General features: G+C 49.3%; 1 protein-coding gene across 2 annotated transcripts in view; it reads left to right on the forward strand.

Moving 5' to 3' along the window:
• ITGA10 (integrin subunit alpha 10) overlaps window positions 1–14,388 on the forward strand; it is a 64,159-nt gene that overhangs the window by 25,354 nt on the left and 24,417 nt on the right. For both annotated transcript variants that reach the window (XM_063946886.1, XM_063946885.1), the window contains exons 10-12: window positions 11,140–11,213; window positions 12,549–12,693; window positions 13,463–13,611. In XM_063946886.1, the coding sequence (XP_063802956.1) occupies window positions 11,140–11,213; window positions 12,549–12,693; window positions 13,463–13,611 (368 nt within the window). The remainder of the gene's footprint in view (window positions 1–11,139; window positions 11,214–12,548; window positions 12,694–13,462; window positions 13,612–14,388) is intronic.

Consider the following 14,388-nt stretch of genomic DNA (forward strand, 5'->3'; position numbering starts at 1 on the left):
CTTAGCAGTTTCTGAGTAGCTCCAGATTTACTCGGCATCTGCGATCAGTTCAGTGCTTGTCGTTCCTGGTTTGACGTCACAAACACACCCAGCGTTCGCCCAGCCACTCCCCCGTTTCTCCAGCCACTCCCGCGTTTTTCACAGAAACGGTAGCATTTTTTCACACACACCCATAAAACGGCCAGTTTCCGCCCAGAAACACCCACTTCCTGTCAATCACATTACGATCACCAGAACGAAGAAAAAACCTCGTAATGCCGTGAGTAAATTTCCTAACTGCATAGCAAATTTACTTGGCGCAGTCGCACTGCGGACATTGCGCATGCGCATTAGCGGCTATTCGCTCCGTTGCGACAAAAAAATAACGAGCGAACAACTCGGAATGACCCCCATAGTTTGTAGACTATATTAGGGTATGGTTGATTTATACATATTGTGTATATATGCGTGTTATGCATAGAACAGAAATGTGGTGTGGTATATGAAGTAAAGATGGAAATCTTGTCTGTCCTGTGATAGTTCTAGTTTCTATTATATTGTGTACATTTTGGAATCCCCACAATACATTAAATATTCCTGCTTTCTTTCCATTTTACGCAATAGTTAATACCCCAACATTCCTTAGCACTGCTTAGTTGGGTCGGGTGTGGCTTGGGCAGAGTGAGGTAATTTTCTTTTTAACTTGGTATGCAGTGTGATTGCTAATACATGCACCATACCTATATTCTATCTCAGGTGGCATAAGGCAGTGTCGCTCCCTTCATGGTGGTTGCAGAATAAGAAAGGAAGGCAATTGTGTTGAACTACAGAATCAGAAAGCTACTGCACTAATTACTTATAACTGTGCTATTGTTCAATTTATATCTCTCAACTGAGATTACTCTGTCTGCAGCCTTTTGGTGGAAATATAGCATATGCTGAAGCTGTCTGCAGCCTTTTGGTGGAAATAGAGCATATGCTGAAGCTGTCTGCAGCCTTTTGGTGGAAATAGAGCACATGCTGAAGCTGTCTGTAGCCTTTTGGTGGAAATACAGCATATGCTGAAGCTGTCTGCAGCCTTTTGGTGGAAATAGAGCATATGCTGAAGCTGTCTGTAGCCTTTTGGTGGAAATAGAGCATATGCTGAAGCTGTCTGCAGCCTTTTGGTGGAAATACAGCATATGCTGAAGCGGTCTGCAGCCTTTTGGTGGAAATACAGCATATGCTGAAGCTGTCTGCAGCCTTTTGATGGAAATACAGTATATGTTTAAATAAGAATTTACTCACCGGTAATTCTATTTCTCGTAGTCCGTAGTGGATGCTGGGAACTCCGTAAGGACCATGGGGAATAGCGGGCTCCGAAGGAGGCTGGGCACTCTAGAAAGATCTTAGACTACCTGGTGTGCACTGGCTCCTCCCACTATGACCCTCCTCCAAGCCTCAGTTAGGTACTGTGCCCGGACGAGCGTACACAATAAGGAAGGATTTTGAATCCCGGGTAAGACTCATACCAGCCACACCAATCACACCGTACAACTCGTGATATGAAACACAGTTAACAGTATGAAACAATAGAGCCTCTCAACAGATGGCTCAACAATAACCCGATTTAGTTAACCATAACTATGTACAAGTATTGCAGATAAACCGCACTTGGGATGGGCGCCCAGCATCCACTACGGACTACGAGAAATAGAATTACCGGTGAGTAAATTCTTATTTTCTCTAACGTCCTAGTGGATGCTGGGAACTCCGTAAGGACCATGGGGATTATACCAAAGCTCCCAAACGGGCGGGAGAGTGCGGATGACTCTGCAGCACTGAATGAGAGAACTCCAGGTCCTCCTCAGCCAGGGTATCAAATTTGTAGAATTTTTGCAAACGTGTTTGCCCCTGACCAAGTAGCTGCTCGGCAAAGTTGTAAAGCCGAGACCTCTCGGGCAGCCGCCCAAGATGAGCCCACCTTCCTTGTGGAATGGGCATTGACAGATTTTGGCTGTGGCAGGCCTGCCACAGTATGTGCAAGCTGAATTGTACTACAAATCCAACGAGCAATAGTCTGCTTAGAAGCAGGAGCACCCAGCTTATTAGGTGCATATAGGATAAACAGCGAGTCAGATTTTCTGACTCTAGCCGTTCTGGAAACATATATTTTCAGTGCCCTGACAACGTCTAGCAACTTGGAGTGCTCCAAGTCCCTAGTAGCCTAGGCACCACAATAGGCTGGTTCAGGTGAAACGCTGACACCACCTTTGGGAGAAACTGGGGACGAGTCCTCAATTCTGCCCTATCCATATGGAAAATCAAATAAGGGCTTTTACAAGACAAAGCCGCCAACTTTGATACTCGCCTGGCAGAAGCCAAGGCCAATAACATAACCACCTTCCACGTGAGATATTTCAGATCCACGGTTTTTAGTGGTTCAAACCAATGTGATTTTAAGAAACTCAACACCACGTTGAGATCCCAAGGTGCCACAGGAGGCACAAACGGGGGCTGACTCTGCAGCACTCCTTTTATAAATGTCTGAACTTCAGGTACTGAAGCTAGTTCTTTTTGAAAGAAAATCGACAGAGCCGAGATCTGTACCTTAATGGAACCCAATTTAAGGCCCATAGTCACTCCTGCTTGCAGGAAATGCAGAAATCGACCTAGTTGAAATTCCTCTGTTGGGGCCCTTTCGGCCTCACACCATGCAACATATTTTCGCCATATGCGGTGATAATGAGTTGCTGTAACCTCTTTCCTGGCTTTAGTAAGCGTAGGAATGACTTCCTCTGGAATGCCCTTTTCCTTCAGGATCCGGCTTTCAACCGCCATGCCGACAAACGCAGCTGCGGTAAGTCTTGGAACAGACAGGGCCCCTGCTGCCGCAGGTCCTGTCTGAGTGGCAGAGGCCATGGGTCCTCTGATATAAATTCTTGAAGTTCTGGGTACCAAGCTCTTCTTGGCCATCCACGAGTATCGTTCTTACTCCTCGCCTTCTTATTATTCTCAGTACCTTTGGTATGAGAGGCAGAGGGGAGAACACATAAACCGACTGGTACACCCACGGTGTTACCAGAGCGTCCATAGCTATCGCCTGAGGGTCCCTTGACCCGGTGCAATATCTTTTATAGCTTTTTGTTGAGGCGGGACGCCATCATGTCCACCTGTGGCCTTTCCCAATGGTGTACAATCCTATTGGAAGACTTCTGGAGGAAGTCCCCATTCTCCCGGGTGGAGGTCGTGTCTGTTGAGAAGATCTGCTTCCCAGTTGTCCACTCCGGGAATGAACACTGCTGACAGTGCTAACACATGATTTTCCACCTATCGGAGAATCCTTGTGGCTTCTGCCATCGCCATCCTGCTTCTTGTGCCGCCCTGTTGGTTTACATGGGCGACTGCCGTGATGTTGTCTGATTGGATCAGTACCGGCTGGTTTTGAAGCAGAGGCCTTGCCGGCCTCAGGGCATTGTAAATGGCCCTCAGGTCCAGAATATTTATGTGTAGGGAAATAACCTGACTTGACCAAAGTCCCTGGAAATTTTTTCCCTGTGTGACTGCCTCCCAGCCTCAAAGGCTGGAATCCATGGTCACTAGGACCTAGTCCTGTATGCCGAACCTGCGGCCCTCTTGAAGATGGGCACTCTGCAGCCACCACAGTAGAGATACCCTGGTCCTTGGAGACAGGGTTATCAGCCTATGCATCGGAAGATGCGATCCGGACCACTTGTCCAACAGGTCCCTCTGAAAAGTTCTTGTATGGAACCTGCCTAATGGGATTGCTTTGTAGGAAGCTACCATTTTTCCCAGGACTCGCGTGCAATGATGCACCGCTACCTATTTTGGCTTCAGGAGGTCTCTGACTAGAGATGACAACTCCTTGGCTTTCTCCTCCGGGAGAAACACTATTTCTGGTTTATGTCCAGAACCATCCCCAGGAACAGTAGACGTGTCATAGGAACCAGCTGTGACTTTGGACTGTTTAGAATCCAACCATGCTGTTGTAGCACTTTCCAAAAGAGTGCTACCCCGACTACCAACTGCTCCTTGGACTTCGCCCTTATAACGAGATTGTCCAAGTACGGGATAATTACAACTCCCTTTTTTTGAAGGAGTATCAACATTTCGGCCATTACCTTGATGAAACACCCTCGGTGCCATGTACAGTCCAAACGGCAGTGTCTGGACTTGGTAATGGTAATCCTGTACCACAAATCTGAGGTACTCCTGGCGAGGATGGTAAATGGGGACATGCAGGTAAGCATCCTTGATGTCCCAGGATACCATGTAATCCCCCTCGTCCAGGCTTGGAATAACCGCCCTGAGCGATTCCATCTTGAACTTGAATTTTTGTGTTCAAGGATTTTAAATATAAAATGGGTCACACCGAACCATGCGGTTTCGGTACCCCAACCCGTGTGGAATAGTAACCCCGTCCTTGTTGAAGTAGGGGCACCTTGAGTATTACCTGCTGGGAATACCGCTTATTAATTGCCTCTAGCACAGCCTCCCTGCCTGAGGGAGTTGTCAGCAAGGCATATTTTAGGAAACGGCTGGGGGGAGACATCTCGAATTCCAGCTTGTACCCCTGAAATACTACTTGAAAGAAACAGGGATCCACCTGTGAGCGAGCCCACTAATTGCTGAAATTTTTGAGACGGCCCCCCACCGTACCTGGCTACACCTGTGGAGCACCCGCGTCATGGTGTGGCCTCACAGGAGGCGGGGGAAGAATCTTGATTCTGGGAACAGGCTGACTGGTGCAGCTTTTTTCCCTCTACCCTTGTCTCTGTACAGAAAGGAAGTGCCATTTGACCCGCTTGCTTTTCTGAAGCCGAAAGGACTGTACCTTTGTCTGTGAGGAAACCTGAGGTAAAATTATTTCTTCCCAGCAGTTGCTGTGGATACGAGGTCCCAGAGACCATCCCCAAATAATTCCTCACCCTTATAAGGCTCTCTATGCGCTTTTTAAGTCAGCATCACCTGTCCAGTGACAGGTCTCTAATACCCTCCTGACAGAATGGACACAGGGGTGTATCTTCCTATTGGCCAGGATGGCACTCGCCAGGGGCGCCAGCCAAGGGGGGGCGCTGTCCAGAGGTGCCACCCGCGGGCAGTAGGTAGATTCACTTTTAGAGGCAGCAGCTATACCCCCACTCCCGTATAGTTCCTCACCAGCAGGGATGCCCAGTAATGACCACAGTATGCAGCAGCAGCTGCTGGGGGGTGTAGTTTATGTAGAGTTTCTTGTCTGTATTGTGGTGCGGTGCTGGACCCCGGCGCCAATTACAGTGGCTGCTGCTGCTGCTGCACTCTTTGATCATTAATGGGCATCCCTGCTGTTGAGGAACTACACAGTGGTGGGGGGATAGCTGTCGCCTCTAAAAGTGAATTTACCTAAAAGTGCTGCCTTTAATAGTAAAATCAACATGGGGGCATATGTGTGTCTGGCACTGTGGGGGCATATGTGTATCTGACACTGTGGGGGCATACGTGTATCTGGCACTGTGGGGGTATTTGAGTGTCCGGCACTGTGGGGGCATACGAGTGTCCGGCACTGTAGGGGAATACAAGTGTCCGGCACTGTAGGGGCATATGTGTATCTGGCACTGTGGGGGAATATGTGTAACTGGCACTATACTGGGGGACATTATGTGTAAGGAGAACTACTGTGGGTATTGTGTGTAAGGCTGCTAATTGTGTGTGTGCGCGCATGTGTAGGGGGTGTGATAATATATTTATAGTTTGACATCATTATATAAAATTGTGAGGCCATGCCCACTTTCCCAGGAGTGTGCACGCCTTCCCATATATATATATGGGCACTACTGTGTGGCATAATGTGTTTTAGGGGTACTACTGTGCAGGGCCGACTCCAGGTCTACTAGCACCCTGAGCGAGAAAATTTAAAAGGACCCCCCCATGCGCGCGCCGAAGGCGTGCGCGCTCCTGGAAAATTGGGTGTGGTTTCCTGGAAAAGTGGGCGTGGCCTTGTACCTTTATATCATCAAACTATAAATAAATATATTTTCACACCCCCTCTACGCACACAATTAGCAGCATTACACCTAACAGCCACAGTAGTGTTCCTTACACACAATGTCTCCAGTATAGTGTCAGACAACCTAATGTCTCCAGTATAGTGCCAGATACACATAATGTGCAGTGCCAGATAGATATGATATGCTCCCCAGCAGTTCCAGCTACACATGACATGCCCCGCAGCAGTGCCAGCTACAGATGACATGCCCCGCAGCAGTGCCAGCTACACATGACATGCCCCGCAGCAGTGCCAGCTACACATGACATGCCCTGCAGCAGTGCCAGCTACAGATGACATGCCCCGCAGCAGTGCCAGCTACACATGACATGCCCCACAGCAGTGCCAGCTACACATGACATGCCCCACAGCAGTGCCAGCTACACATGACATGCCCCGCAGCAGTGCCAGCTACACATGACATGCCCCGCAGCAGTGCCAGCTACACATGACATGCCCCCCAGCAGTGCCAGCTACACACATTATGCCCCCCAGCAGTGCCAGCTACACATGATAGTGTTCACTTTTTAAGGCAGGGTGCTGATCACAGGGAGGGCACATATTTAAGTTAGGAGGGCAAAATTATGTACGTACTATAATGCTTATTCCCATACCCATATGCCAAAGCATGGACAGTGCGCGACTAAGGCGCGCAGCGAAAATTTAGGGACGTTGCTTCGTGGGGAAGGTGCGTGGCCACATAATAGTGGCAATTCGCATTGCACCACACAGTAGTGCAGCTAATACACATTACACCAGGTAGAACCTCCTATACATTTTGTGCCGGGCACAGCACATTAGACACTTTGCGCCAGGCACAGCATGTTAGACACTTTGCGCCAGGCACAGCATGTTAGACACTTTGCGCCAGGCACAGCACGTTAGACACATTGCGCCAGGTAGAGCACTGAGACACATTGCCTAGCCACAGACGCCTAGCGGGAACACTACATGATATTCTCCCCAGCAGTGCCAGCTACACGTGACATGCCCTCCAGCAGTGCCAGATACACGTGACATGCCCCCCAGCAGTGCCAGCTACATGAAACATGACCCCCAGCAGTGCCAGCTACACGTGACATGCCCCCCAGCAGTGCCAGCTACATGAAACATGACCCCCAGCAGTGCCAGCTACACGTGACATGCCCCCCAGCAGTGCCAGCTGCACGTGAGATGCCCCCCAGCAGTGCCAGCTACACGTGACATGCCCCCCAGCAGTGCCAGATACATAAATGGCCACACAGTGCGAGATACATCCCCACAGTTCCAGATACATAAATGCCCCCACAGTGCAGATATGCCCCCACAGTGCCAGATACATAAATGCCCCCACAGTGCCAGATACATAAATGCCCCCACAGTGCCAGATACATAAATGCCCCCAGTGCCAGATACATAAATGCCCCCATAGTGCCAGATACATTAATACCCCTTGCAGTGCAGATATTCCCCCACAGTGCCAGATAAATAAATGCCCCCACAGTGCCAGATATGCCCCCACAGTGCCAGATACATAAATGCCCCCACAGTACCAGATACATAAATGCCCCAACAGTGCTGGAAACATAAATGCCCACACAGTGCCAGATATGTCCCCACAGTGTCAGATACATAAATGCCTCCACAGTGCCAGATACATAAATGCCCCCACAGTGCCAGATATGCTTCCACAGTGCCAGATACATAAATGCCCCCAACAGTGCCAGATACATAAATGCCCCCACAGTGCCAGATACATAAATGCCCACACAGTGCCAGATACATAAATGCCCACACAGTGCCAGATATGTCCCCACAGTGCCAGATACATAAATGCCCCCACAGTGCCAGATACATAAATGCCCACACAGTGCCAGATACATAAATGCCCACACAGTGCCAGATATGTCCCCACAGTGCCAGATACATAAATGCCCCCACAGTGCCAGATATGTCCCCACATGCCCCCACAGTGCCAGATATGCCCCTAATGCAAGATACACTTGTCCCCACAGTGCCAGATATGCCCCCAATGCCAGATACGCATGTCCCATGCCCCCAGTGCCAGACATGTCCCCAGTGCCAGATATCCTCCCCACCTGCCCCTGTGCTGCTCACCGCGCTTCTGTTGCTGAGTCTGCTGCTGCTCTTTAGCTGAGGGCGGGGAGGAGAGCGCAGCGTGCGCCTCTCCTAGCCCTCAATCTCCGGTGGCCGCAGCGGTGTACAGCTCTAACTAGGCGCCGGTCCGCAAGACAATCAAACCTTGCGGTCCGGCAGCCAATCAGCCTCAGCTGCCGGACCGCGAGCTCTGGTTGCCGGGCTTTGCATGTAGTGCACGTCTCTGCTAGAAGACGGACACTGCAGTGCTGCTGCTGTAGGGACGGCTCCAGGCTCCAATATGGCGGCCAGAGCAAGCAGCGCCCATAAAGTGCGGCGCCCTGTTCGGCCGCTCTATTAGAACATGCCTGGAGCCGGCCCTGCTACTGTGTAGAGTAATGTGAATAATGTACATTACTGTGCTGTGTAATGTGAGGGGTACTATTGAGTGGCCACACCCCTTTTTTGGCACACGTGCCTTCCCTATTTCAAATATGGGGGGCACCAGTCCTTTACTTTGCCAGGGGCGCTCGGACCCCTAAATACACCCCTGAATGGACATTACATTTATTTTGGATGCCAGCCGGCAAAATATCCCTCTGTGCATCCCCCATATATAAGACGACGTCTTTAATATGTTTTTATGTTTGCCAACTAGTATCCCTGTTTGACAGGGTCACAGACCACGCTGCAGCAGCACTATCTGCAGGTCTCAGTCTAGTACCTGAGTGTGTAAATACAGACTTCAGGATAGCCTCCTGTTTTTTATCAACAGGTACCTATTAAAGTGGCCGTATCCTAAGACGGCAGTGCCACCTTTTTTGACAAACGTGTGAGCGCCTTATCCACCCTAGGGGATATCTCCCAGCGTAACTTATCCACCTGGCGGGAAAGGGTACGCCATCAGTAACTTTTTATAAATTACCAGTTTCTTAACGGGGGAACCCACGCTTTCACACACTTCATTTATTCATCTGATGGGGGAACAAAACAGTGAAAACACTGCCTGTTTTTTCTCCCCAAACCTAAAACCCATTTTTAGAGGTGCTTGGGTTAAAGTCAGAAATGTATAACACATTTTATATTGCCGGGATCACGTCACGGATGTTCCTAGTGGATTGTGTATATGTCTCCACCTTGTCGACACTGGAGTCAGACTCCGTGTCGACATCTGTGTCTGCCATCTGAGAGAGCGGGCGTTTTTGAGCCCCTGATGGCCTTTGAGACGCCTGGGCAGGCGCGGGCTGCGAAGCCGGCTGTCCCACAGCTGTTACGTCATCCACCCTTTTATGTAAGGAGTTGACACTGTCGGTTAATACCTTTCACCTATCCATCCACTCTGGTGTCGGCCCCACAGGGGGCGACATCACATATATCGGCCTCTGTTCTGTCACCATATAAGCCTCCTCATTCAACATGTCGACACAGCCGTACCGACACACCGCAGACACACAGGGAATGCTCTAAACGAGGACAGGACCCACAAAAGCCCTTTGGGGGGACAGAGTAAGAGTATGCCAGCACACACCAGAGCGCTATATATATACAGGGACTAACTGAGTTATGTCCCTAATAGCTTTTATATAATATACTGTATACAGTGCCAATTTTAATGCCCCCCCTCTCTTTTCCCTCTTACTGTGCAGGGAAGAGCCAGGGAGCTTCCCTCCAGCCGAGCTGTGAGGGAAAAATGGCGCCAGTGTGCTGAGGAGATAGGCTCCGCCCCTTTTTCGCAGCCTATTCTCCCGTTTTTTATGGAATTCTGGCAGGGGTATTTACCTCATATATAGCCCCTGGGGCCATATATTGAGGTATTTTAGCCAGCCAAGGTGTTTTTATTGCTGCCTCAGGGCGCCCCCCCCAGCGCCCTGCACCCTCAGTGACCGGAGTGTGAAGTGTGTGAGAGGAGCAATGGCGCACAGCTGCAGTGCTGTGCGCTACCTTGGTAAAGACAGAGTCTTCATGCCGCCGATTTTCCGGACCATCTTCTTGCTTCTGGCTCTGTAAGGGGGACGGCGGCGCGGCTCCGGGACCGAACATCAAGGCTGGGCCTGCGGTCGATCCCTCTGGAGCTAATGGTGTCCAGTAGCCTAAGAAGCCCAATCCGGCTGCAAGCAGGCGAGTTCGCTTCTTCTCCCCTTAGTCCCTCGCTGCAGTGAGCCTGTTGCCAGCAGGTCTCACTGAAAATAACAAATTCTAAGACTATAACTTTCTAAGAGCTCAGGAGAGCCCCTAGTGTGCATCCAACCTCGGCCGGGCACGAAATCTAACTGAGGCTTGGAGGAGGGTCATAGTGGGAGGAGCCAGTGCACACCAGGTAGTCTAAGATCTTTCTAGAGTGCCCAGCCTCCTTCGGAGCCCGCTATTCCCCATGGTCCTTACGGAGTTCCCAGCATCCACTAGGACGTTAGAGAAAGCTGTTTGCAGCCTTTTGGTGGAAATACAGCATATGCTGAAACTGTCTGCAGCCTTTTGGTGGAAATAGAGCATATGCTGAAGCTGTTTGCAGCCTTTTGGTGGAAATACAGCATATGCTTAAGCTGTCTGGAGTCTTTTGGTGGAAATACAGCATATGTAGACGCTGTTTGCAGCCTTTTGGTGGAAATAGAGCATATGCTGAAGCTGTCTGCAGCCTTTTGGTGGAAATGCAGCATATGCTGAAGCTGTCTGTAGCCTTTTGGTGGAAATACAGCATATGCTGAAGCTGTCTGCAGCCTTTTGGTGTAAATACAGCATAAGCTGAAGCAGTCTGTAGCATTTTGGTGAAAATAGAGCATATGCTGAAGCTGTCTGCAGCCTTTTGGTGGAAATAGAGCATATGCCAAAATTGGGAATTTAGCTAACCTGTAGGATGTGAGCCTGAGTTATCATTCTAGGCTAGCACATCCCTTCCTCTGGCTACTGCCTTAGCAGGCAGCCAGTGGAGCTCTGATTATTAGAATGTTGTTCACCCATTACATAAATATCGTTCCTGCACCCACTGTGATTTGTAGTGCGACTCAGCCTACGTTGGGTGCACAGACTGTTGCTGATCCGTGTCTGGTGGGTTCTCTTCTCAGGGACACACGGGATGAATGAAAGCTCCTTTGAACTAGAGATGTCACAAATTGGATTATCCATGCATGTGTTAGAGGTGAGAAATTGGGAATGGGTACTGATCTGCTAATAAGGTAAGATTTGTTTATATGAAGACGGACGCTGTGCTGATCCCCTCCCCCATGTAAAGAGTACAAGTTGAGATATCTATGAAACGGCGGTTTCCCAAACTCCCAGAAATCCACGTAAGAAAACATGGCGCTGAATTGGTGTTTTCTGCCAATATTGGGTGTAGTACTTCTTAGAAGTATATAGTGTGGGTCTTAATGCAGAAAAGAATCAGGGGTTGGTGGAGAAGGGAGACAGGAGTTCTCACACCAGGTCAAAATCACATGTGGTTTTTAGAAAACCTGCCTCCCAAAAAATGCAGATATTAAACAAATAATAATTTAAAAAATAGCGCTTTTTCCGGGAGTAACGCTGGCGGTTTGGGACTTTGTAAGCCAGCACACATCGCAGTCAGCTGGAGTTTCCTTCCCCTGACCTTCAGTATGGTATATTCTGCAGTGCCGGCGATGTGCGACAATTTGCAAATTGCCACAAACATGGCGGGATGCCTTCCTTACCAGAAATGGCCTCTGCGGCCATAATTAAGAGGTCATTGTGAGGTCAGCTGATGCAGGGAATTTTTTCCGAATGCCATTTTTTAATCTTTCAATCTAAAATTAAATTGTTACTGAAAATGTAAAAATTAAATTGTTACTGAAAATGTATGCATTTATACAAAAAGAAGAGAGGTATATGACGTAACCACAAAACAGAGTTTTGTTACGAAAACTAATCTATAAATCCTATTGTAATGGTGATGCCAGCTTGCTTGTAGCGTCCTTATATTTAATAAAGTTTGCTGGGTTAATATAGTAGCTGAGGCATGCGAGGCACCAGTGATGAGTTCTGATAGACCAGCTCGTGTCCAAAGTCTTTGTGCCCTGAACCTTTCAGGTACCCTATTATCCACATATAATTGTGCTGACTGTATGGCACGCAGTGTCTCCTTCCTGGGGGTAGTAGTAGGTGGCCTTCTTGGACCATAATTAGTAACGTGTTCCCACAAAGTCTCAAGGGAGGACATTAGCCCAGGTAGCCAGTTCCTTATGTGTTGAACAGGCCCAAAAGACTTTGGCCATGAATTGGGATTGTAGTATCAGTTCAATAACATACGGCTGTATCTCGTTGCCTTTTAATTCACAGGGCCACGAAGCTGACTGCATATTGTTCAGCTGTGGCCTCTATAGACTTGATACATCACATAATTAGATGGACACCCGTCTTCCTACAGCGGAGACTAATGTATTATATCCTAACAAAATGGACATGCCATAATTCTGGCCTGTGGAAACGTTAACTCTGTGTCTGGTTTTGGTCTCTGTAGGATGGAATCCTGTTTGGCGCAGTAGGGGCGTATGACTGGGACGGAGCGGTACTGAAAGAGTCTGGGCACAGCCGGATAATGCCCCCGCGGGCCGCCTTCGAGAAGGAGTTTCCCGTCAAGATGAAGAACCACGCTGCTTACCTGGGTAATCTGGGACTGGTAAACTCTCAGCATGTGGTGGTGGTGGTAGTTTGCTTGTCTCTGAAACATACACCTGCCTGGGCCTAGATAATTGGAACTGGTCAGGGTAGCTGGCTTTGGACGTATGGCCGTGTTTGCGCAAAAGCGAACCCCCCACTGGCCATAAGGGAAAATGACATGTACGTCTAAATGTACCAAACTATTACTCTGGAATAAGGCGTATTTTCATCATGGGAGTCATCTCATTTTACTCAGCAGGAAACGGCTCTATATGATATAATGTAATTACAATTTTTAGAACATAACATCAGCCTATGTTACTGTGTGTGTTCCCAACAGTAAAGCGCTACGGAGTATGCTGGCGCTATTTATAAACAAAAGGCAATAAATAAAGTCACAGGCTCTGTGGAGACAGATCGAGGGGGGTGGTCTTCACTATGCCGGCTGTCGGGATCCCGGCGCACAGTATACCGGCGCCGGAATCCCAACAGCCGGCATAACGACACTTATTCTCCATCGTGGGGGTCCACGACCCTCCTGGAGGGAGAATAAAATAGCGTGGCGCGAGTAGCGCGCCACCGTGCCCGCAGCATGGCGAGCGCAGCGAGCCCGCAAGGGGCTCATTTGCGCTCGCCACACTGTCGGTAAGCCGGCGGTCGGGCTCCCGGCGCCGGTATGCTGGTCGCTGGGAGGGGGCAAGTGATTTATGCTATTGTGTAATATAGGATGGTGTCATTAATTCAGTACTACGGATGTGTTCTCCATCCCCTCAGGTTACACAGTGTCCTCCATCACGTTACGCAGTGGAAAGGAGTTATACGTGTCCGGAGCCCCTAGATTCAAACACAAGGGGAAGGTCATTCTGTTTGAGATGTCCAGGAATGGAGATGTCTCCATCTCTCAGGCGCTGGTGGGGGAACAGGCAAGTAATCCACGCGTAAAATGCTGATTAAACTTGCTTTAGAGACTTGTTATGATTGCATTAATATCATTGTATGCCTGGGGCCTAGAATACTCCCGTAGCCATACTTACCTACTTCTGAAAACTAGTTTCAGGGAGATTCCAGGTGGTACCAAAATTAGGGATGGCAAATCGTCCATCGATGATTCCTAATCATTGATGGTGTAAGGCCAATGTCGAATAGTTTTGCCATCGATGGGAGAGAATCAGATGGTTTCTCTCCATTGATGGCTAAGGGGTGTATTCAATACCTGTCGGAAACTGATGTCTTGTCGGGAAGACGGCAGTTTCCGACAGGTTTAAGTCAGAAGGTGTTCCGACCTATTCAATGCGGCCCCCGTTTTTTCCGACAAGTCGGGAAATCCGACTTGTCGGAAATCTGTCGGAATACACGTGGAGCGGCGCCACGTGCTTCTGTCAGAAAGGGGACCAAATCCAACAGGTTTTGGTCCCGTTTCCGACAATGTCAATACAACTTTGTAAAAAGTCGTTTTGACATTGCCACCGCCTCCTTCATCCACGCTGAGGGGAGCGGCGCCAGGGTGAGGGGAGCGGCGCCAGGGTGAGGGGAGCGGCGCCGGGGTGAGGGGAGCGGCGAGGTGAGCGGCGAGGTGAGCAGCAGCAACAGCCAAATCTGACAATCGGATTAGCCTCAAATCCGACAGTCGGATTTGGCCACTATTTGAATAGGGGTTAGTCGGATCCATTCTGACAAATGCATGTCGGAATGGATCCGAC

This window comes from Pseudophryne corroboree, chromosome 12 (genome assembly GCF_028390025.1).
Source record: "Pseudophryne corroboree isolate aPseCor3 chromosome 12, aPseCor3.hap2, whole genome shotgun sequence".
Taxonomy (NCBI): domain Eukaryota; kingdom Metazoa; phylum Chordata; class Amphibia; order Anura; family Myobatrachidae; genus Pseudophryne; species Pseudophryne corroboree.